The following is a 26,296-nucleotide window of genomic DNA, read 5'->3' as shown; positions in this document are numbered from 1 at the left end:
AAATGAATGAAATGCTGAGATATAGGCCAACTTTATATTTTAATAAAAGTTGTCTTACAATCTTTAAAATTAAGAAGCCCCCCCGTGAAGCTTTGGCGACCCCTAGTGGGGGTCGGGACCCCCAGGTTGGGAACCAGCACTATAGATTAGGATGAAGTTAAATAAAAGAGTACTTGCACCAAAAATAGAGTAACCCCACTTGTAGTAAAACCATTCAGTATCCCCCCCCCCCCGGAGATATTTTCTGGGTTTGTGTTATCATTAAAGTAAATATTAAGATTATCCACCTTTCTTAATAGTTATGTGTTCAAAGCCAATTATAGTAGATACAGTACAGCGCTGATACACTGCAGAGGTTACTCTCAAGCTGTTTAGGTCAGAAATGGATTCTTTTTCTATCCTGCTGCGTTTACTGTGTGTTGTATGTCTTCATAATTGTCTGCTTCTGCTTCATATTTGCCTCACCTTCTGGTTGCACCTCACATCCCATCTCCATCTTTATTTCATTCATTTTCAGCTCCAGTTCACTTAAACATGGTGGCTGGGAAAAACACCTGCCACCAACACAAAAGATGTTGCCATCACCTGGCATTTGTTGTTACTAAGAGCCTACTTTTCCTATTATTCCCAACAGTTTTTGCCATTTTTCAATTATGAATCCATAAATGAAACTATTCAAATGTTACTTATCGTCTTATTTGACTTCTTATTGGGGTTTCAAATTGCATTGTTATAGTACTTCAGACACCAAATTATTGCATTGTGCGTGGCAGATTCATCTTTTCCAGAGTCATTTTTTTTAAAAGGTGGCAATAGGAGAAAGCAAATTCACTTTTGTTCACTCTTCAAAGGGACCTGATCCCCTTTGTTCGCAGCAGAATGTGGAAACAGTAATTACAGCCGAGATTCACAAGTCTATTTTAATAATATGACAGTTTAAAAAAAATATCCCGGGCCTGCTCTTTCAAAACACAATCTTTTCATCTGCCTTTGCTGTGCTTCGTGAGCCGTGTATATTGAGTGCATTTACTAGTCAAGGTTTCAGGAGTTCAGTGTGGAGGCCCCCATCAAAGGCTTATAGCCGCATCGTAAAGAAGACCTGCTTGTACCCTCTCTTTTCCAGACAGTTAGATGCAGTTTTTCCCCTTTATTTTGCATTGATTTTAGTGAAAACTTTAGAAGTAACTTAAACTGTGTTTGAATGACTCTATTCGTGTAAATCAAAGGTGTATGGCAAAAACCACAAGTTTGGATAAAGATAAATATGCTTTTACAATTTGTTGTGGGCCTCCCTTCATTTATGACCAATTAAATTACCTGTTTTCTGCCCCATCAACTAAAATCAGTATGTGAGTGACTTGGAGACAGACTCCGCCGCCGTTTCAACATGCTGAATCGGCCGAAAAAGCTCCGACACGGGCAGACTAGAGCGGGAGACACCAAAAAAACTAGGCCGACAGACGCTCACCGACGGCCCGAATCTGTCCGACGGCTGACCATCAGCTTGGTGTGTAAGGACCTTTAAGACTATCACTCACATTGGGCTCACTTCTATAGTGAATTAAATACTGAAAATATACTATTCCCCATTTTTCTTTTCTCTAAAGACCCCAGGGGGTCTTTGAGGTAGTTCGAGGGGGTCCCCATATCCCTGGTTGAGAACCACTACAACAACAGTGGCTAAAAGCTGGTAGAATCATTATTGCATCAACGTCACATAGTGAATTTTGTCCCAATTAAATAAGATTAAATGTTAAGTAAATTTTTGTGCTGCAGATTGAGAGAGAGAGGGAGGGAAAAATGCATAGATGTACTGTATACTGTGGTTATCCAATTACAAGTCACAACAGTGGCTGAAAATAATCTGAAATCAATCCATTAAATTGCAAAATACAGGTATTGTAGGGCTATGACTGCCAGAATTGTTTCTATAAAGACAACATTCAAACAGTTTAGGATGCTGTTGCTTCATCCGTTGGACACAATGTGAGTATCTCCTATTTCATTTCTCCTCCATGCAGTGTGTTTTACTCAGGGAGGTTTGCTGGTCTGTGTAGAAAAAAATCCTCACAGGCAACTTCTGCATAAATCGCACTGTTTGTCTGTTCTGGTCTGCACGAACCCAAAGGCACACAATCTGACATAAACTGTAGAGGCTATGCAAAGACGACCTTGCGTGTGACCTCAGTGTAGAGTGCGGCCTGTGACAGACACGTAGCGCCAGTATGTGATGTCAGACAGCCACAGCAAGAGACAGCGACACACACATTGACTAACACTGATGATTCCCACACTCTTATTGTCACATCCTCGCCTCTCGCTCTTCACGCCGCCGACCCCGCGCTCATTGCCATTCAGCTGAGGCTTTTGAATTGCTACTCTCTCGTCGAGAACAGCAGTTTTTTTCCTGGAATCTCGGAAAACCGCAGCGGGCAACACCCACAGAATCCGCTAATACTGTTAACCTGACCCTGATGAAAACACACAAACAGAATTAACGATGAGCATTTCTGGCAGAGTGTTTGTGACGTCTCTCTGCAGGATGACAGGAGATGGAAGAGGGGCAACAGAGATATTCAGCTTTTACAGTCACAAGCCACAAGCAATAGCATGCTTACATAATAAGCCAGTTATTCATCCCCAAGGATATGTACTGACAAATCGAATGTTATTGATTGTGATCAGGCAGGATCATAATGATATCTGTCACGGAGGATGCAATCGTTTGGCCTTTTTAACAGCTCTTTCAGAGTATGAAGTAATGTATGAGGCAGCTACAGTGAGGTATGCTCCTTTTCCCACATCTCGCAAAGCTTCCCCTGGCTATCCATTTTGAATAGCTGTAAACAGTGAATGATTTATGAGGATGCAACAGCAGGAAGGGCTATCAGTTGCCGTTATTGTACTCCAAGGCCCCTCTAAATAATGGCTCTCTCAGTGGTTCGACCAAGAGTCTGCCGGGCTCTGCTGAATGGAAGGTATTGACCAGCATGGATCAGGCGGTGTGGCCTGCCTCTGAGTCCATTGACAGAAGAGTCCTGATACTAGAAGAATGCCATAATGTGGTCTCTGTCCTCTTGGATTTAAGTGGAGATGTTTTTTGTTCTGTTTTTTGTTCTGCATTTTGTGCGTCCTCGGAAATATCAGTTTTTTCTGATTGCAGCAATATGAGACTGGTTTGGTGCAGCACTGGGGTCGCTATATCGGCCAATATTACAATAACTAAAGGCAGATATACATTGGTATTGGCGTATATGTTGGAGATTGAATAACAAGAAATTGCAGCACAGAAATAGAAGGGTAATGTGTGAGGTAATTTAGAAACAGTGTCACTGAGTTGGTCACGACTCTTTGAAAAGCTAATTTAACAGATAAGATCACATTTCATTGATACCAGGAGGATAATTTTGCATTACAGCAACACACGAAGAAGACCACTGAGGTTTGATTGGAACATGATACAGATAAGTAGAGAAAAATACATATAAAGCTAACAAAAAAATCCAAGTTAGAAAGCTTGCATTTAGTATGTTACCCCTACCAGTGTGCATAAATGTACATGCAAAACCACTGATGCAGTGGCATAGTGGATTCACTATATTTTGATTGAATATTCATGTCAACAATCCCGTATCAGTGGGGCTCTAGTTTCATCCGATTAGACAGTTATCAAGCCATTAAAAAGGCGTTATCGGTCGCTATAAGCACCATAGATGTGGTTCAACAGGGGCTTACTACACCCAATAGTAGGTTTTATCATCTATTCACATGGTAGATCACCAAAAGAAGATATGAAAGAACATGACAGCAACCTAGTCGCGGCCATAGTAATAGACAGCGTGAAACTCCAGGTGAAATGAAGGTTGGGAGGGACATATGGGACACAAAACAAAAAGGGTTTTCACCCAGGAGACTGGTGTTTGCATCCCGTGTGAAACCAACAACGTGTAGTTGTCTTTGTGTTCACAAACGTTAAGTTTCACTTTCACTTTTGAAACAGTTATTTTAAACCAAAACACGATTTTTTCCCGTAAACTTAACAAAGTGGTTTTGTCGCCTAAATGTAAAGAAGCTTTTTTGTTTGTGTTCAGAATGTAACATTTGATTCAGTTTTACAATGTGTTAGAACGTGTTGCTTTTAAGTTTTACTTTCAATTTTACAACGCAGTAGGTGTAGTAGGTCCCTATTGACCCACATCTATGGTGCTTATGGCGACCCATAACGCCTATTTAATGGCCTGAAAGCAATCAAATCGGGTGCCAGTTTACTGTTAGAGTTTTGATTTTGATTTTATTTTATTATTATTGTGTCATGCATAAATAATATGCCCAGCCCAAACGGGCTTACAAGACACTATTATTAAGAAAATAAAGAAAGGGCAAAGGCAGAAACCAGAGTAGCAATATAAATTACAAACAATACTAGACGAATAAATCATCCAATTATAAATCATTCCAAACTTTAGAAACAAAAGTAGATAACTTTCTGTATAAGCATTAAAGTTAAATTTTGTCATCACCGAGCACCAAAACATTTCGGGATTTTGAACAGACATTTCATGTAAAATAGAAAAGTTCTTAACTCATCATAGTATGGACAATACAAAAGAAAATGTGATTCATTTTCAACCTCTCCTAACTCGTATATACTTTGCACAACCTGTTGTCCTCCTGAATGTTTTTAAATCTACCGACTTCAAGGGCCAGGGTTAGAATTAAATATTGTTGCTGTAGACAGAGTTTATACTGTTATGTGCAGCAAGAGGTGACTGAAATATTTGAACTTTAATTCCCATAAATCAGCTTACAACACTAAAGAATACGCCGCAGCACTCTCATGATAGCAAACTCTGATCATTTTATACCAAAGGATCCCAAAGAGACAGGAAACCAAACGCTGGTGAGACCAGCTTTTTAGGAAAAGGAGGAAATATTCAGTTGTTGACAACAATTATTATGCAATCTAACATTTTAAATCACCCATTTGGACAAAGATATTCCCAACTTTTTATAGACCTGAAGTGTATAGGCAGAGACTATTTTCATTTTATTTTATTCTTGGCGACATCGTGCTGTGATCCATATCTGTTACTATTTTAAGTCCACACATAAAAGGCACCACGGATGCCACCTGACATGAGAGCTCTCATGCTATTATGGTTCATTGGGCTTGTTGGGATGGAATTAGATTGGATTCAAGACAGACGCTGGCGCTGGTTGGATTTCCTCTGCTCTTGTAGCAATTTGATGTCCCGCGGGGGCATTCAGATGGGCCAAACACAAATTTGACAGCATCGGCTCCCTGAAGCGAATCATGTTAAAGTGAGAACAGGCTGTCAGGTTGTGTCACCCTCCCTCCATCTTTCCCTCTTTCGAGCTCTCCGTCGCTCTCGTGGTTGACAGGATCGTCTCTTTGTTCATCTCGCCAATAAAGAATACATCACAGTCACGGGCCCACTGAGCTGGAACAGCCTGTGTGCACTAGAGGGAAAGTTAGATGTCAATGATTGTTTTAATTAATAATCGTTTACACCCCACAACCCCCCCTATCCATAACCACTTCACCCTGGGGTCCTGTACGTCCTGTAAGCCGCAGAGCCGACAGCTATGATAAATTGAATATGAATCTGCTTTTTTTTCGTGCCATAGTAGGACCTGCCAAAGATGTTTAAAGAATGTATTAACGATGATGGGAGCTGAATGACATGTGGCAAATTTCACTATTAACCATTAGCATAATGAGTCACTGAGTCACTCTGATAGCAGGTTGCATTGACACACACGCACAGAAGAACATCAACCCTTAACATTAACATCTCCGGCAACTTCGCTTCACTTTAAATGACTTTGGCCCGGTGTCTAAACACCACAAGCCCATCAATCCCACCCATTTTTGTCAGGTTCTAAAATAACTCAGATTTGTTTGCCCCCCCATCCACGATTAGCTTCTTGAGGCACCATAATTAATCACAGTTAACACTGGCAGAGCATCCGATAATTCCCAATTTGACGTAATGTAATTACTCATTCAGATAGCGTTGGGTATGAGCATTTTTCCTTCACATCTCAAGGTCAAAGCAGAATTCCAATCCATTGATTTGTGGCTGCGTGGGACGTGTCATGCATAGTTAGCCTACCTTTCTGTTGGCCGGGCTTTTTTCTCAACACCTTATTGCCTCCGCTTTGAATGTAACACTTAATGCCGTGTCAAAGATGGATCCTGCTACCTAATGTCCCATTCAGAAAGGTGCCAACTGCTGTATTGATGTTTTGGCGCATGGCTTGAACAGAACATACAATACACTGGAATAGAGTTTGTGTGCGTGAGTGTGTGTTTTAGAAGACAGAGTGAGTATGCTACGAACACACTGATTGCGATGTGTATTAAACGCATCATCTTTTCATGTATTCCCACATCTCCATAGGGCTTTGACACATTTCCCCCATGTCTCAAGTCTCAAATTTGTACTTCTTAGTACATACTGTGTATGTTAACCCTTCTTGCAAAATCTTCTGTCCCGCAGCAATCTTTTTTCCATACTTCAGAATTGTCCTTTGTCCTTGTTCTTTCTGTTCTCTCAATCAAATGCCTTACTTTCAACCTTTCTCCTCAGAAAGTAGCACACAACAGCTACTATCGAGGCCGGGCTTTGTTTAACCAACAGACAGAGTGCTTTCACTGGCAGCGTGAAAGGCAGGAAGTGTGAGATTCCCATCATCCCTTGCCTTAATATTGGCCAACAATGGAAGTGCATTAGCACCAATCAGAGACATTAGAGGAAATTTGCTCTGGCGTGATTTGATAAAGGGCCAACGCTTTCTCAAAACAGCCTCCCTTCACTCAACTGACGATAATAGACAGGCAGGGATGGATGAAGCATGCCTCGGTTACGCCTCAGCCGGTGCACTTATATCTGATCTTGTCAGCTATGAAGCTCGACAAAGTTTCATTGCTCAGGGAAAGATGTTTTTTATTCTCATTTGGCTCAATTAAGCAAATGTAATTAGCCACACAGGGAAAGAATGTGTGTTTTATGATGTAGTGTAATTGGATTTTGTGTGCAGCATTTTGTCAGTGAGTGCTTTGTAATAATTTTTGGTCATTGGTGGTGGACAGTCTGTGTGCGACAAACTCATAATACACTCCACATAACGTTGTGTGTCTGTCCCATAGACTGTATATATATAGATGGATGACGCATCTACACGTCCTTCCACTGTACCGAAGTGAAGCCAAAATATCCCGCATATGGGCTGCCATCTTGAGATTTTGACTTAATTTGGTGCCAGAGTCTGTGCGGTAGGGATCGAGCACGGCTGCAGCTTGTCAGCGAGAGAGACTCAAAGCTGTCAATCATGATGTCTCACCCCCTTTTTATAGCATCGGATAACTAATTAAAACCAAACTTATCAGAAAAATTAATACTTGAACATACATCAATGTGAAAGAACTATCTAAAATGACAGAACCCATCTTTGGAAAAACATTTTTTGATGTGTACTTTGACTGTTTAGTTTGGCCTATGTCCCATTCGCTAACATGGAGGGGGTGGGATTTATGGGCTGTACTGCAGCCAGCCACCAGGGGGCGATCAAGATATTTTGGCTCCACTTTTAGGGAGCTCTCATGGTCCATCCATGGTCTGTCCATGTTTCATTTATCAGATATTGCCTTGACCTTGCAATTCTATCAATCAACATAATGTAACATTCTCCAACTTTTATCACTACTTGAGGGCCATGTTGTATCACCCTAATGTTTGCAGCACTTTGGTGAAAACTCCCAAGCAAACATTCAATTCACCACGAATCCCATACAGAGCCAGTTCCATTGGACTTGTGCCCAGTGACGTCACATCCATCCAACTCCCACTTGTGGGACCCAGTAACTCTGTTTTCTTCTCTACCCGCAGCTCTTACCGCCTGGATAAAATCAACAGTGACATGCGTAACTACATCACCAATTTTGCTGCAGACTTAAGGTGAATACGGGCTCAGCGCCTCCCCCTCCCTCCTTACCTCTCCGTTGCTGCCATGTTGCAGTGGTCAGACGTCGGAGCCAGCTGGCTTGCTGCCCTGCTGACATACCCAATATGGACGCCTCACAGTGGAAACACTCAAGACCAGTCAATGAGAGGTCACCTGGGGCTACCCGCTCATACTGCCAAATCATAAGGCACACAATAAAGATATGATTCACGGCTATACATTACGCCCACATACTTCTTCCCATTTACAGCTTCTTTACTTTTAGCACTTCATTCAGACTTAATCTCTGGATGTTTCTGCTCTATAGGATGCCTTTGGATGTTCAGAAGGTTGATATTATTTTGCAAACACACACACAGCCTTGCTACAGCATTACAAGATGGATTGGGGGACTTTTAATCACACTGGCCTTTTCCTCGCTGCCAAACACCAGTGTTTATCTCTATAAAAAGCCCAGAAACTGCTTACTCATCACTGCCTGCCATTAGAAATGGATCTGGCGGAAGGGAAACTCACTTTGGTATTCCTAATGTGACTCACATAGTATTCTCTAGTTTACTTAAAGCGCCTTTTCTTCTTCCATGTTTTTTCTATTTGTCTTCTCTCTCTCCAGCAGATTTCAAACCAGCCTTGGCTTTCTGAACATCCCTCTTGCACTGCTGGGTTAGCACATTTAATTGACCTGGCTGACACCGGGGTGCTCTCTGAAGTGCTTGCTCACTAACTAGCTCCTGATTTGCATTTGCCTCATTTCCAAGCATTGATTGGATGTTTCAGCACAACAGAAATCGAACTGCCTTTTTAAGGACGCTGGTGAACACATCAGTGTAGTGGGGGAGAGAAACAGAAAGAGAGAGGCTCCCCTCTTGGGAGACACAATGTCATAACCAGTCTCCCTCTTAAGTTCAGGTTGCCCAGAGGAGAACACTTATTTGTTTTTGTCCTCATGTTACACCTATAGTCAAACTGCTTTGGTTATTAGTGAAATTATGTTGAATTGACTTAAGAAATCATCATCATGGCTGTAGTCCCACTCCCTCCTTGCTTCTCCTTTTCTCTCTCTGTTCAGTCAGAGCTACCACATGCAAGCCGCCAGGGACATGCACCCAAGCATTGCTCTTGATCCCTCTGCCAACTACAACTCTCCCAAGTTTCGCTCCAGGAACCAGAGCTACATGCGGGCAGTCAGCACCCTCAGTCAGGCTAGCTGTGTTAGCCAAGTGAGCCAGGTGAGTCTGCACCCTTTCAATTAGGAAGGTTTCTCAAATCCAAACTTGTACTGGAGAGCAGTGGGGGCTGCCGATGGACCCTGAGGAGGTCCCAGGGAGTCTCCAGTGAAATCAGTTTCACCACAGTTGTTCATTTAAAACTCCAGTTACAGAGCATGACTGTCCTAAATAACTTTCACTCTTTTATCGTATACAATATTGTTTTTTAGAACCCACATATCTCCTTTTCTGGCTTCATTTTACTTACACTTACTTTATATGACAGTTCATTGCACATTGTTTATCTGGATATATTAAAAGACTCCAGCAGGGGTTGTTGAGATATTCATCTCCCTCTTAAAAGAGAGGCATATTGATTTGTTCAGAGTCTTAAAAGCTCAACTAAACTCCTACTAATTCAAAATCCCAATAGAACAAGATGTTTATCTTTGATTTTTGATGTTGTCGAACGGGATTGGACTGATAACCATCAAACTATTTCTGCTCGATAGCCGATATCAAAGACATTACAAGATACATCATACATATCTGAAACAAGAAACAGAAATACATCAACAACACATCTTTTACAACAAACTCTCTGACACAGTATGGCCTTGATTTCATGAAAATTGATGTCATGTTGTTTTGTTGTATTCACACAAAGCATGAGCTACTGCGGCTAAAGGAACCAGCAGGTTATCTACTAGTGGGGAAATATGACAGAGCAATTTCCAAGCAACAATCACAAAATGCAAAAATATTTTTTGTGACATAAAAACACATTTTGCATTGATCTCTCTGCTATTTTTTGCCTAACACGTGCATTTGTTTGATTTTAGCAGCAAGACTTGTTTTTATCCTCAGGGAAATTGACAGAGAACATAATGTTAGGTTTTACAACCGACCAATTAATTTCTCCAGATAAACAAATAAATATCCTCACTTACTTAAAGAGGACCCATTATGCTTTTGTGCTTTTTCCTTTAGTGTGTTATATATACACACACTAAACACACTAAAGGACTAAACACACTAAAGGACGTGCATGTAAAAGGTCTGCAGAAGCCCAAAGTCCACGCCAAAGGGAGTTACTCTTTCCCACAGAAACACTGCTCCTGAACTGCCTGAAACACCTCGCTTGAAGTCACGCCTTTTCTTCCGTAACGTGGTGATGTCACCAAGTAACACATTTGCATAATACCTGCCTAGCATCTAGTTTGTCACGCCCTCAAACAAAGCTAGTTAGAGCGGGAGCTGGAGCGGAGTCCGAAGAGTTTGGTTCGGTTGACCAATCACAACAATGTGGGCCAGCTGACCAATCAGAGCAGACTGGACTTTTCGGGAGAGCGGGGCAGGAGCTCAAACAGAGCGTTTCAGACGGAGGGTGAAAAGAGGTGCTGCAGCACAGCCGATATGAGAAAAGTAAAGCGTTTTTTGAACATTAAAGAACATGTTTTGGTAGAAACCCAAACTACAAGTATGCACCTGAATATTAGCATAAAGGGTCCTCTTTAACAATGGAGAAATCATGCTTACGGCTTTTGTTTCTCACAGGTGAGTGAAACAGAAATAAACGGCCAGTTTGAATCAGTGTGCGAGTCGGTGTTCAGTGAGGTGGAATCCCAGGCCATGGAGGCTTTGGACCTGCCCGGCTGCTTCAGAACCCGGAGTCACAGCTACTTGCGAGCCATCCAGGCTGGCTACTCCCAAGACGATGATTGCATCCCCCCCATGGCCTCCACTGTCACCTCCACCATCAGGGCTACCACAGGTAAGGGAAATCTGACATAATCTTAATTCGCACAATGCAATGTGTGACATCCTGGATGTTGGTAATTTTGTTTGTACTTACAAAGTGACACCAAAAGCTTACATTTGGCATTAACGTGTGCTAATGGATGAATATAGAACAGTTAGTGCGAACTGGTTGTACTGTCAAACAGCTTCATATCTTTGCATGAATCACTCTTGTATGTTGCCATTGTTTTTGATGGACATATGATTACCGTAGCTACCACTGTGCTAGTTCATCCTACTGTATTTTGGATACAGTGCTTCATCTGCTCATCCATTGGATGCATCAGAGAGTAAAGCTATGAACCCTATTGAAAATCACAAATGGAAATTGTCTGAAGTAAAAATCAGGTCAGGATAAGGACATGACTGCTTTTTCAGCTACATTTTGGAAATCTGACTTCCTTTGTGCTGCCACACTTGTGGACGTTCTTACAGCTTTATTGCGAACTGGGCAAAGAAATGGTGAAATTGCCATCTGCGAAGTATGCATTGTTTACTTGTTAATCCAGTTTACACTTAAATATCACAACATATACTATGAAGTTTCTTCGCTCACAGATTGTTCACTTCACACATGTTTACACACAATGAGATCACATTACAGAAGTGCACACTATTGTGTCTAGACCTGGATAATGGATAATGTAATGTAATGCTGGCAATGAATATACCGGTAACTGAACTGTCACACTGGTTAGTCAAATACAGTATATCACATATGCAAACTTGTAACACGAAATATAAACCTACTCAGCTCACACGTGCATTCATTTCTAATACTGAGCCTTGATTATAAATTGTAAGCTGCTGGTGGTTTCAACAATTCCCGTGATTGCTGGCTTCACAGAGGAAATGATACGTCCTTGTACAGATGAAGAATGTGGGAAGAAAAGAAGAAAAAGTGTCCGGATGAGAAGTCTGAGCGGATTCCACCTTTTCCCACAGTAGATTCAAGAACTTACAACATCAGTTGGACTATAATAGGGAGGGTTAGAGGTGTGGTCATCTGGAGCTGTGCTTATGATCAATTCTTCATACCTATAAATGTTTGCTTACACTGCTTTCTCAGTAAACTCAAATATCTTTGCATTTTTAGGATACAGAGTTTGGTATGTGATAGATTTCGCCACTATTTTGGACATGGGGCAATTGGTGCTTCGAATCAATCTGTCAAACTGGACCTCACTTTTTCAATAGGGTTCATACTATACTTCCTGATTGATGGGAAATGGTTTGGAAGCTTTTCTCATCTTTGCCTCTTTTCATTGCACAAAGTACACATTTCGTTACCTCGACTGAAAACAGACGAGCATGCAAGGATTGTTCTTACACCTCATTTATTAGAAATATTGTCCATTCTCTGTGATGTGTTCCGGGAGCTAGGAGTTTCAGCTTTGTGCATTGAAAAGATGCGAAGAATGCATGCTACAAATTAAGGCTGAGAAGGCAGTGTAAACCATTAACGGAAATGAGTCAAAATGGGAGTAATTTCACTGTAATGTATAATGATATTACAGATTATTAAAATTTTAGAATAAAAATTCTTCAGTACACATTAAGGTATACACAGGAGTGAATTGGGGCAATAATCATAAGATTAGTACTTGCTATTATCTTATTTTGACTCATGGCATTCAGTGCATGATTTGATGTTACTGCTTTGTGGCAATAAAAAGCACATTATCTCCAGCTGCTCACACCTGTGGCCATATTACAGATACGTATTTATATTTGTCTTCCAGACAGAAATTATGTGCAGGAAGACTCTTGTTTACCTGACCAGGCCAGTGTACTTGAGGATTTGGCAGACACGACCCCTTTGGCTCATGATGATCTTGGCTGCCCCATCAGAAGAGACAGGCTTTACCAACAAGATAGCATGGGCGCTACAGCCAAACCTCTGTCGGGACCACCTGTTTCTCCAAGCCTCTTCAGGTCCCCCAGATCTAGTGCCCATGAACGGCCATCACCAAAAGCCATCCAGGCCAGTATCAAAGAGTCGGCTACCTTGGCTGCAGCTATCAGCATGCAGTGGAAGGAAGAGGTCTCGGCCATGCGTCGAGAGCTTGCCGATCTAAGGAGGGACCTCTGTGTAGAGCTTCGTGCTTTCAACAGTAATTTCAACACTTTCACGCAGCATTACAACACATGGTCTCCCCAAGGTGGCAACGTTGCTGCTGGAGCTGGGGTAGGTTTAGGTGGACGGGTTGGGGCAGGGCTAGGGACAGGACCGAGGGCAGGGGCAGGGGCAGGGGCAGGGGCAGGGGCAGGGGCAGGGGCAGGGGCAGGGGCAGGGGCAGGGGCAGGGGCAGGGGCAGGGGCAGGGGCAGGGGCAGGGGTAGGGGAAGGGGCAGGAGGACTTGGAACCTCTGCGGCAGATGGAGGTATTGGGGGAGCTCGAGAGAAGAGACCCCAGATATCCAAAGTGTCTGTGGGGACCCAGGCCAGAAGCAAGGTCCTAGTGCGGCAAAGCACTGCAGATGCAGCTGTCAATTGTCCAGAGGAGAAGGAGGAAAAGAAAGGCTCCCGCCGAAATCTGCCAAAACAGCACTCTATGGACCCAAGCATTCTTGCCTGTCCACAGTCAATGTATGTGGAGAGTGCCATACCACTTTCTTTGGATCCAATACTTCCAGGCTCTGTTAGAGCAGCAGAACCATTTGATTTGAAACCAGAACCAGAACTAGAGCTGTTTGATTTGACTGCTCTGCCATCTAGAGCTAAACCAGACCCAGAACTAGAGCTGTTTGATTTGACTGCTCTGCCATCTAGAGCTAAACCAGAACCAGAACTGAAGCTGTTTGATTTGACTGCTCTGCCCTCTAGAGCTAAACCAGAACCAGAACTAGAGCTGTTTGATTTGACTGCTCTGCCATCTAGAGCTAAACCAGAACCAGAACTAGAGCTGTTTAATTTGACTGCTCTGCCCTCTACAGCTAAACCAGAACCAGAACTAAAGCTACCAGACCAAGCAATTGTGAGTTCATCTGACAGGGTCACTAATGAGCCAGTGACCACTCATGGTACAGTGCCAATTTCCTCAGAAGCAGCCCTTCAGAGCCCTCAGGATTCAGTGACAGTGGAACAAGAAATACTAGTCACTGCACAGCAAATAAATATAGGCCCAGCTAATGAGTCCCATTCAGATACTGAACCATCTCACCCCGATGAACTGAAATCCCCAGACTCAGGACTAATCGAAAGAGATAAGATACAGTTACCATATCCAGTTCCTGTAGTGACTGTGTCCCCACCTGAGGAACGTGATGGTGACATCATGTCAGATTCAGAGTCTCCGGATCTTGTCACTGTGGAAAAGCCAGAATCAGTGTCTCAAGATCCCACTGCTGTGTGTTCACCATATTCAGGATTAGAAGATCCAGATCCTGCAGACCCAACAGAATTCAAATCAAAACCATCAGACTTACCCATGGTGTCCTCATCCGACCCTGTTAGTCAAGACCCATTCTCAATCTGTGATGCACCCACGCTTAATCTTGATACTGTTACACCATGTAATTTAGAGACTGACATCACATGCCCATTCATTGTGGTGTCAGAGTACCTTGGCACGGATTCTCCTACAAGTCCAACTGACAGTGACACAAATCCAGATCCCATTGTCACCTTTCCAGATTATCCTTCTGACACTCCCCCAGAGCAAATTACATTGGACTCAACCTTTGCTTCCACTTCGGTAGAAACTCAGTCCAACACCGAACCAGAGTCCCAAGACTCAGAGTGGCCACCCCTTCCTGAACCACTTGATACCACTCCTATATATCATGCCGATCTTGTCCACTTTGACTTAGTCATGCTGACTTCCCTAGATCAAGATGATCTTGACTCTGTGTTCATGGACCCTGAGCCAGACCCTTTTGACCTGAGTATTGACTATCCATCTAATGCAGAGGATTTAGATCCACCCTTCTACCAATCAGATAGTCCAAGTTCACCCCTACCCACTGACCCAGCCACAGTGTGCCCCTTGGATCCTTCACCGTCAACAGAATCTGTCTGTTTGGATCCAGCTATGGAGTATCGCTTAGCTCACATGCTTCAGGATTTAGCCACAGAAATACATGGAGTCCCACTACCGCAGGTCAATGTCACAATATCCCCTCCTAGTTCAGTATCTCCCGATACGTCACTGGAAATGGACTTCGGACCCACAAGTCCAGCCCCAGATCCTCCTCCACCAGACTCAGATCCATCCCCACCAGATCCCGAAGACATACCTTTAGTGGACCTGGCACCCATGGAGCCAGAAATACTGGAGTGTATGGCTGCATCCCAGGTGTATGATGAACTTCTGGAAGAAGAGACTCCAGGTAGTCCGGAAAGGTCCTCAAGCGAGCAGGCCTTTCTGTGGAACAGGTGGCAGAGGAGGGGCCAGAGACGAGAATCGATGCACAGGAGCGGCAGCGTGGAACTCTTTAGCGGGAGATACGAGTACAACAGTGCAGAAATCACATACGTGTCTCTCACTCTGTGAGCTCATACCTCATTCTCAGCAGACAAAATGTAGCTCAAAGTACATTTATAGCTCACGGTTTGTAGCTGCCAATGCACTGTAGAGCAACGTGCAGATCTAAATGTCATGTGAGCATTGGCATTCAAAGCAAGGACTTCCTCATACACAAACCTACAGTAATATTCCAGGAAAAGAAAGACTGCATTGGTAGCAACAAAAAAAAACATATTTCAAAGATTGCACCATACTGCAAGAATGCAATGAGCCCTTGGTGGTGACATATTTACTGAATAACTGTGCTTCAAAGACATTTATTAAAAGCAGTATGAACTTTTCTGAAGCTGTTGTCACCACTGATGTGAATTATCTTCCAGGACAGTACTGCCTTTTTTAATCAGTGGATACACTAATAATGAATCTTCTTGTTCAGTCAGTGTATTACATCAAAGACATTTTACACATCTATTTTAAGAGACTCTATTGGAACGCTGTTATAGACTACGGAGAAGATGGACTTATGTATAAGGTCCCGACAATCCTTGCTGTGATGATATAAACTTTCCTTTCCCTTACCTATTTTAAGCTCTCTGTTTATTGTCACTCTTGAGTGGAGTGAAGTAAATTTTCGCAGTTATCATATAACTATAAGAACATACTGTTTACTATGTGAGCTGTTGGGTGGACTCTGCAGGTACAAAGAAAAAGGAACTGATGCTGTGGAATGATGTTTGCACAATCCTAGACTGAGCTGGAAAACTGTACTGTTAATAGAAAATAGAAAGTAACTTGCATTATTTTAATTCCGTTCAAATATGATTACAAACCAGTACAGTTATGGTATGTAGCCTCTTTGTACACGCAACCTCATGTTACCTACATGCGCATACACTTTGCTACCAAACATACAGCATATATATATACACACATCTTTGCTGGCAGCCCTGTCTCCCAAAAATTACGTTCCCATACTAAACTACATTCTCAATTACGTTTGGAGGGAAACGCATTTTGTCACGGATTACGTTTGTCTTTGACATATCACAAATACGTTTGTAGTCCACAAAGGCTGCGGCAGATGACGTAGTGCAACGAGTCCAGTGACCAGCCTGCTGCGGACGGACCCAGATCCGGCTTCCCTGCAGTCAGAGCTTTGGCGGGAGGTGGAGAGCTACACGCCCGGCAAAAGCTCCTCCTGCCATGAGCAGAGCTTTGCCTCGCTGCTTCCATTCATTTCCTATGGAAAGCAGGAGAAGCAGTCGCCCAGTGCATGGTGGGAGTGTTGTGGCGAATTGGAAAGGGTCTGTATTTCCATAAAGTTGTAAAATCTCAACTTTATGCAAATGAACCCGTCCAGTGCGACGCGTCCGGCTCACGAACTTGGACCGAGCTATTAAACTAGGCAAACTATTTCTAAAATGAAACAAGATTCAGCAGTGGTATCGCCTATTTCTTGGTGGATTGTTTAGATAGAATAACAGAGAGTTTACGAGCAGGCTGTCATGTTGTTTCTCGTTTGAGACAGCAAGCAGAAAACCAGGAACCAATCAGGTGCATTCCACGAGAGGGTACGTCACCACTTGATCGGCCAGTTGAGTGGAGCAGCGTGTCCCCTCGTGTCCTCGCCGGACCTGGTGAACATGTAGCGCTGGATTTAACATTATAGACATGACCACTGAATATCTGTGTAACAATTTAGCCACAAATTCACAGACTGACCATACACTGTCCAGCCATATACTCGGTTTTGACCGAGTCTTGTTTGTTTTTTTGTTAACCAAGTGTTTGAAACTGTTTAAAACGGCAACTGTAATCAGGGATAAAATACCTTTCCCTCGAAACATAATTGAGAATGCAGTTTAGTTTAGTCAACTATTAAATTAATCGCCAGCTATTTTGATAATCAATTAAAAACTTTGAGTCATTTTGTTAAACGAAAAAAAGTTAAAAAAACTCTGATTCCAGCTTCTTAAATGTGAATATTTTCTGGTTTCTTTGCTCCTCTATGATAGTAAACTGAATATCTTTGAGTTGTGGACAAGATAAGATATTTGAGGACGTCATCTTGGGCTTTGGGAAACACTGATCAACATTTTTCACCATTTTCTGACATTTTATAGACCAAACAACTAATTGATTAATCGAGAAAATAATCAACAGATTAATCGATGATGAAAATTCGTTAGTTGCAGCCCTAGCTTAGTTGTATGGGAACGTAATTTTGTAGGAGACAGGGACAATAAGTATAAGTATACATTTATTTAAAAAATACATAATGATTAAATTTGTCTGATAATCTGACTATAGTAATAACAGGCCTTGTCGAGAGGTGATATTGTATTTTTTACTGTAAGATATCATCTCAATGCTCAGGAATCAAAGACTGAGAATGTAATACTGGGACATGAGTGTAATGACATGTTGAATTGTGTTCCTTCCTGAAAAGAGGTGTACAACATGTGGCTATTTTTTAACATGTGTGACACTGACTGATGAAAATGATGTTGTAATGGTGCATGACAGATGGCCTCAATGTTTCGTGCATTTCATATACAGTGCCTCATTGTTAAGTATTTGGTTCTATTCATTGTTTCATTTTGATATTCAGTGCAATGAAAGGAGCCTACATACCACAGGATATGCAGAATTCTGTTACCAGCAATGAACAGCTAAAAAGCCAGGCAAATCACAAGATATATCTGTGCTATCTGTCCAATTAATGGGCTCTATATGGAATCGCCCCCTGAAGTCTGTGCTCTAATAAAGTGTGCTGGAACAAAAAGAGTCTTTCAGCTGAACATCAGTGAGCTGCCAGAAAAAAGGATTTTCCTGTGTGTGTTGTTTTGAATTGAATATGTGCAGAGCACTTTATGAAAGTTTGCTAAATTGACTGAATCAGAAAGCTTTTCAAAGGGGTTGGATGTTAATTAGGTTGTATTGTTGTGCTCTTTTTGCTCATTTCACCGGCATCAAACGCACCACCCTTTTTTCCTCCTTGGACCCCTTCCATGTTTAACTTTTCATTTGCAAAATTGTTGTCTAAAAGTAGCACATAATTTACCCTGTACTCTAGTGACATTATGTTTATTCATAAGGTGTAATCTGAATATAAACTGCTTCAGGATTCAGTCATGCAATGAAAGATATTGGCATACAACAACAGTGAATTTTGGAACAGAGGTAATGATGCTGATGAGTAGTTGTGTGAAATGTTTGCTCAATTGAAGGTAGATTTTGCAGAGAAAACATGCTAGCCAACCTTGTGTTTATTAGAACTCAATATTTACTTTTATATTGTTGAAATGCTTTACAAGGAAACCAATACCCTCAATGGCATGCGAGAGGAGTGAACTGCTCTACTGCAGTTCACGTAATTGTTTGGATTTCTTTCTGTATACGTCTATTTTAATTTATTGTGAACGTCATACAGCTTAAGGGGAGTGCAATTGCAGAAACATTCTCCAATTCTAAGGTTAAACAATGCCAAATATCTTCACCAAGCACTTGCCACATACACAATATGTCGAAAAAGTGTCAATTAAAGCCATGATGAGCAGTTGTATCAACTGTAAGCAGTCTTTAACAGAACTTTTTTTCTTGACAAAATCCTCATTGAATGCAAAATGACTAAAAATAAGAAAAGAGAGAGGTTGAGAATGGGTAAAGTATTTAAAATAATATGTTTATTGGATGGTATTTTGAATACCAAATCATAAAAATAGAAATGAAAATTCATTCCTACCCTATTGTAAAAAAAATAAAAAATGTCTGTATTAAGGTGGCATACTGGTATCTAGAACATATCAACCTCCTTACACAATTTCTCTATTTTCAAGTTAAAATCTCCATTTATACCAGACTGGTAATATCAATTGCTCCCTGGTTTGTGTGGATCACACAAGACCAACATCTGCAACTGTACCGCTAAACCATTAAAGTACACCAGACCTTGATGGGAATTTCATTAAAAGCGCTTGTTGTAATGACTTTTTGAATCTCTTTTCTATATCTGGTCATCTTGTAAGAGTTTAGCAGTTTCATGTCATTGGTAAGATCCATGTTGGGAGCAGGGTGATGAAGCCAGGTTAGGGGATGCATGTTGACCTATATACACCAACCTCAAACACGGGTCACTGCGTCTGTCTGAAAATGGTACACAATAAACATTTATAATTCTAGTGAACATTCAAAGATGAAAAAATAGTAATTGTATGAGCTACTTAATGTCCACTCTGTGTAATATAAATAGATTGTACTTTATGTTTGGGCTGAAATGCCCACTTTTCTGAATATCCACCCCACCCCCTTGTTTTCAGGGATCCAGTTCTGCCTCCCCTCCACCTGCAGCATCGATCGGACTCCCCAGCAGACCCCAGGTAATCCTGCTACCTGGGGCATCCTCCATTACTTCATTTCAATGTGAAAGATATATTATTTAACTGAAACACGAGTTGTCCTGAGGCAAGTTGCTATTAAGCACGTTTTAATAATGTTGATTATCTGCAATTACTCACACATTCACACATTTAATGAATTAAAAGTTACCATTCAGTGAACAAGCAGTGAAACCTGCAATTAAGAGTTTATTGAATACAAACTGAGTCATTCTCACTAGAATATATTTTTTCATGAAGCACTTGGGCCTATCACAGCTGGACTGACTGGAGGATGCAGTTGCTCCACTACACAGTCAATAATAATTTAAGAATATGGTACAAGAATACAAAAAAATATGGAGAAAAAGTTAAAAAAAAAATTGCCAAAATTTAGCCAAACATTATGGATTAACAGTTTAAATAGTTAGCTGAAAGTAATGGATAAACACTTGAAATGGTTAACTGAAAGTTATGGATAAACACTTGAAGTAGTCAGCTGAAAATGAACTAAATTAATGGGTAAACAATTGAAATAGTTATCTCAAAGTAATGGATAAACTGTTGAAATAGTAAGCCAAAAGTAATGGATAAATCATTGAAATAGTTATCTAAAAAGTAGCTAAAGGTAGTGGGTAAACAGTTGAAATAGTTAACTCAAAGCTCTCACCTGAGGCTTAGCAAAGGGGGAGAAGTGGCTAACTTTCCTACCTCAAATTTAGTCAGTCTTAATATATATATATATAGTGGAATCTGACAATCTAAGACTAGTCTAAGGCCAAGACTAGTCTTGAACTAGGTTCATGCAACTGGCCTACACCTCTCTATTCTAAACCATTGTCCTCCTTTGTTTGAGACTGTCGTCATGACAGAGCTCAATTGTTAAAAGTGCTTTCTCCGCTGTCGCTCGACATATTTATGATAGCGTCACTTTCTGACACCTGTTTGAAACATCCCTCCATCCTAAAGTCATAAACACACACACACATACACACACACACACATACACATACACATACACACATACACCACCCTTTGGATGTTTCCATTAATAGCTTCCGTTGTGCATTTTAGTGACTCGTCTAGTTGACAAGAAGATGATTTGTTTTCATGCAGGGTGAGATTAAGACCACAGTGGCATGTATCTAACTGGTGACAGATGTGTCACCAGGGAGCAAAAGAGTTACTTAAAGACAGATTCGGCAGCGTGACATCCATGAACAGCAGGATAACATCTGAGGCTTTACAGTACAGGCGAACAAAAGAACGTACTTGATCCACAGATCAAGAGAAACTCGCCATGAAACGACTACATTTGCTGCTACATGGGGTGTTTTGTTTGTTGCAAACAGTGTTTTTTGTTCTCAGTGATTTATCACAATCTTTAAACTTTTGCAAACCATCCGGGGTCAGTTAAGTGAGAGTCGTGACTCCGACTCTCGTTGTTATCTATTGTTGGCTATTTTTATATTAATTTCTTTAATGTATGTTGTCTGCAACACTCGTCACTGTGCCAATAATGGAGTTGACCATCCATCTTCCTCTCTCTCCCTCGCTCCACATCATTTACATATCCTTAAAAGCCTGCTGCAAAACAAACTGCTGCATTTCCTTTACAGTGATAAATCCAATCGGGAAGAAAGACTCTTAACGGCGTGTCACTCAGCTCCCCACTACCCCACCCCCATGTTAGCATACAAGCCAGCCCTGATAGATAGAGAGGCCCTAACAGAGATGGAGTGGTTGAATCACTGCCTTTGTGTCTCGCGTTAATCAGACTCACCGGCACAGTGGTAGTTGTTTGTAGTAGTGTGTGTGCGTGTGTGTGTGAGGCAGAGAGAGAGATTAAATAGAGTATTCTCACTGAATCCATTAAGTTGCCTCTGAAGATGCCGCTATCTATTTTAAACTGTACTCACTGTACATACTGTTTCTTGGAACCTGGTAAACATCTTGCTGTCATGGAGATGTTTATAAAGACATGTTGACAATTGAGTAGATGTAGAATGGCTTTTATATTATCTATTTTCTTGCATGCTACATAAGAAGTTATTATGAGGTTTACTTGGTTCACACAAATAACCAGCAACCGGCTCCTAAATGTTAGAGTACTACCTCGCCCCAAGTTTTTGAACACATTATTGAGGAATATGAACCATATTAACCACTTGCTCTCAAACTTTTTATCTCATGCTCCCACTTCCTGCTTTGTTGAGCTTGGTGTTTCCTTTTTGGGAAGTGACCAGGTCTGAATGCCAAATATCAAAGCTTTACATATTCTGTATTCACATTATCTACTCTATTTGAATTGTCATATTTTTTATTTGACTAATTTTACTGTTTTTATTTGAAGAGCATAATTCGTTTTTCTTTCCTTCCTTGTCCAAAATATGACCGTCTTTTACTTCGCACGTCATTTTACCGTCTGAATAAATCTTGATAGCCATGCTTGCTTGGCCATTGTTCCTTCACAAATAAATCTGATACATCTAATTAATTCAACTTTTGATGCATTCTGCATTTTCTCCTCCAGTCATGTGCACTGGCCACGCAGAGGCATGGCTGCCGGTTTGAGAACCACTGAAAGCTGAAATAAAATCTGAAAACAAGATAAGGCCACAAGATTAGGTAACACAGAACACACCTTGATATATTGTACTTAAGTAATGGAGCAAATTCCTTGCTAAAAATTTGCAATTAATTAATTTACTGGGGCTTTTGGGTGGTCCGGGGCACTGGGGCTGTTGCCTTTCCTGAATAATAATCCAGCCTTTGCTTGATCACTACTTTGTCTGGTGAAACAGTCTGTTGAATAAATGTATTACAATTAGGGCTGTCAGTCGATGTAAATATTTAATCACGATTAATCGCATGATTGTCCATGATTAACTGCAATTAATTGCACATTTTTATCTGTTCAAAATGTACCTTAAAGGAAGATTTGTCAAGTATTTAATACTCTTATCAACATGGGAGTGGACAAATATGCTTGCGTTATGCAAATGTATGTATATATTTATTATTGGAACTCAGTTAATAACACAAAACAATGACATATATTGTCCAGAAACCCTCACAGGTACATTTAGCATAAAAAATATGTTCAAATCATAACATGGCAAACTCAAGCCCAACATGCAACAACAGCTGTCAGTGTGTCAGTGTGCTGACTTGACTATGACTTGCCCCAATCTGCATGTGATTATCATAAAGTGGGCATGTCTGTAAAGGGGAGACTCGTGGGTACCCATGGAACCCATTTTCATTCACTTATCCTGAGGTCAGAGGTCAAGGGACCCCTTTGAAAATGGCCATGAAAGTTTTCCTCGCCAAAATTTAGCAGAAGTTAGGAGCCTTATTTAGCCTCCTTCCCGACGTGCTAGTATGACATGGTTGGTGCCAATGGATTCTTTAGGCTTTGTAGTTTCATGTGATACCATCGTCACTATCTAGCTTTAAAACTGCGATTGCGTTAATGCGTTAAAGGTATTAGTGGCGTTAAAACGAATTTGCGTCAACGCCTTATTATCGCGTTAACTTTGACAGCCCTAATTACAATCGATGAGCTTCATTCGTGAACACCTCTCATGGTTATGCTCTCAGTCTGCACACTGCTTTATTCTCATATTCCTGTACAATGTGAAGTGAAACATTTCGTTGACGTTGTAGGGATTTGCAACACTTTTACTGCGAGCGAACGAGCGAGTGAGTGAGTGAGTGAGAGAGGGAGTGAGCGAGCGTGCACTGACTGTGTTCACTTCAGATGAAATCTAAATGCTGAGTAATACTGCCACTGCAAAGATGGGAGCAAGAGTTATGACTCGCCTTTGCACGACTGGCTGGCTAATAATGGCTCTATTTTGGTCCTCCTGCTGAATCATGCCCCCTGACTGGGTCATCTCCTTCCTCCTTTGATCTCTCCTCGCTCCCTGATTTATCCTCGCTCTCTATCACACACAAACCCTCTCTTTCTGTCTGCACAGATCCACTCTCCTCCCATTCCCCCCTCTCACCTCTACACCTCTATTTTCTCTCACTCCCCCATCTTCCTTGTGCTTCCCTAATGCATCTCTTCATCCATGGGAAGTTAATTTTGTGAATGGACAGCAGCATGAGTCATTAAGCCCTCGGAGCAGAACGCTCTCCAAAGACCAGACGTGTAGCTATTTATAAACACGACCAAAATATGGGTGGGAAAGAGGCCAAAAGGTGTTGCAGGTTTGTGCTGAAGCCCTGTGTTTTATTCTGACCATAAATGATGCTCCTTCTAAAAAGGGTTGCAAGCTCTTGTTCCAGACAACGATGTGTTTGTTCATGGCTACAATGCAATTAGGCTGAAATGCTATTAATTCTACGCCACAACTTTTGAGAGCCCGCTTGGGGGGTGCAGCTCATTAGAACTCAAAATGGATCACGTTTTGGTCTCATAAGGACTTCCTTAATTGCTTTGTGTGATGTAATCATTTGTAAGACGGAAACAGAAACACAGAGTTCAACACGGTTTAGCTCTTTGTCAAGGAAAACGATAACCCATAACTTAACCTGCAGCGTGACTCGCTGTTCTTCCTCCTCGCCTCCTTTCTTTCTTCTGCTCTTGGCTCCGAGGTACCTGGCACCCTCTCAGCTTTGATCAAAACACACTAAACACGGCTTGCGCTTCTGATGTTTCAGCCCGTAACCACACCGAGTGAGCTTTTCTCTGAAAGCCTCGCTTGAAAATAAAGACACGTCGAAGCTTAGAAGGCGTTCATGACCCATTCCTCAAGTCCATCTCTCTGTGGATTAAGTCCATATTCTCATTTGCACTTGAAAGAAAGTAATCCCCCCCTCTTTCTGTCATAAAATGGACAGAATAAGAAGATGAGAGTTGTCAGGCTTCCTTGAGCGGTATCTCCTCACCGGGATCCTCCACACATGAGTACTGTTGAATACTTCTGTGTTGTTTTTTTTACCATCATCCATGTCTGATGAGTGTCTCGTGGCACAGAAGCTTTGATGTTCTCTTGACTTATTCATTATTCACAAAAATATATATTCAGAGCCCACATTTCCAACCATCCACTCCCTTATCTGAGCAAAGTGAACAAAAGAGGAGGAAAAACGGTTTCCGCGCTTTCTTGAACAGAAAGTACTCACTCAGGCAGGAGCTTGGATCGATAAGATGATCAGCAGTTTGCCCTAATAATGCTTATACATATTTAGCCACCAGCTACGTTTCATCAAGTTGGGAAACAAACGGCGTCGCTGCCTAATGTCCCGCCACGATATAGCTCACCATGTATGCTAATGAGGTCATTAAGTAATAAAAGTGAGTTAATTAAGCAATAATATTAATTGCTAATACATTTGAAAGTACTTTCCTTAATCAGCTTGTTTGTCATATGACAAATGGGAATATGTGGTGCCTGCATGCTGTTTCTGCCATATACTGATCTTGAGAGGAATGTGTAGATTCACACCCTTATGTGTCCCAGTGAAATCATTTTAGTCAAAAACAGGCTTACAGTCTGGTAAGACACCAGTAGCTTTAATTGACTTCTAGATAGAGTAGGTTTATTACTAACAGAACAATAAAACACTACTACGAGGGAAATAACAATCAGCAATCAGGAGGATTGATGGCAGATGTTTAAAAGAAAAGTCTGATGATGTTCTACAATTTTATTTTTGTAAACAAATCCCATGAAAAGACCAAAACCAACAACGAATTGATCCTACTAACAAGTATTAAATCTCTGCCATAGAGCTCCGTTGATGTCCAAAAACTATATAAGAAAAACACATCACTGAGCCTTACTGTTGCACTGGGTGACATCCTGCTTTCAAAAAATAGAGTGTGAGTGTGTATTAAACCGCCGCTGAAAATAGTCCCCAATGAATTCACTCTTTACTCCTGGTTGAGTTAAGTGTCCAGCTGTTTTAGGAAATTATTTTAAATGGCTTGTTTTTAAAGATTGTATTTTCTCAGTAGGAACTTACTGTATACTGTATGTTTGGGACTGTGTGCCACACTAGGGATGCACCGATCTGACTTTTTCAGTCCCGATATCGATACAATGCCTGGGCTTTGGGTATCGACTGTCACAGAATACCGATCCGATACCAGTGTTTAATTAATGAGCTGTATACCTCACTGTGTGGAAGTGACTGGGATCATTCTTTTATGTGTAAGGCAACGTCAGGCTTGACTTAAACATTGCTTTACGAACTTTGTGAAACAAAATGTTACAAATAAATATGTAGATGTACATTTACTGAATTGTTCTTTATTAATTGTTATTTGTTTTTGTTATTTATTTATTTATTGATCGGCCCCATTGTCCCCGATATCCAATCCAGTATCGATGTATTGGTGCATTCCTATGCCTCACACAAGGTAGGAAAGTCAGAAAGTATTAGGAGACAGACTAATACATTGTTGGTTTTGGTCTTAAATCATTATTGTTGGCAATAAT

The 26,296-nt window shown here is 41.3% G+C and overlaps 1 protein-coding gene across 7 annotated transcripts in view; it reads left to right on the top strand.

Moving 5' to 3' along the window:
• Nucleotides 1-26,296, top strand: part of dlgap2a (discs, large (Drosophila) homolog-associated protein 2a) — a 204,586-nt gene that overhangs the window by 160,200 nt on the left and 18,090 nt on the right. For 6 of the 7 annotated variants that reach the window (XM_074660144.1, XM_074660151.1, XM_074660145.1 and 3 more), the window contains 4 exons: nt 7,914-7,982; nt 9,059-9,218; nt 10,755-10,971; nt 19,785-19,844. In XM_074660144.1, the coding sequence (XP_074516245.1) occupies nt 7,914-7,982; nt 9,059-9,218; nt 10,755-10,971; nt 19,785-19,844 (506 nt within the window). The remainder of the gene's footprint in view (nt 1-7,913; nt 7,983-9,058; nt 9,219-10,754; nt 10,972-19,784; nt 19,845-26,296) is intronic. The other variant, XM_074660148.1, reaches the window with a different exon arrangement.

This window comes from Sebastes fasciatus, chromosome 15, assembly GCF_043250625.1.
Source record: "Sebastes fasciatus isolate fSebFas1 chromosome 15, fSebFas1.pri, whole genome shotgun sequence".
NCBI classification, from domain to species: Eukaryota; Metazoa; Chordata; class Actinopteri; order Perciformes; family Sebastidae; genus Sebastes; species Sebastes fasciatus.
This window is presented reverse-complemented; position numbering and strand designations above follow the sequence as displayed.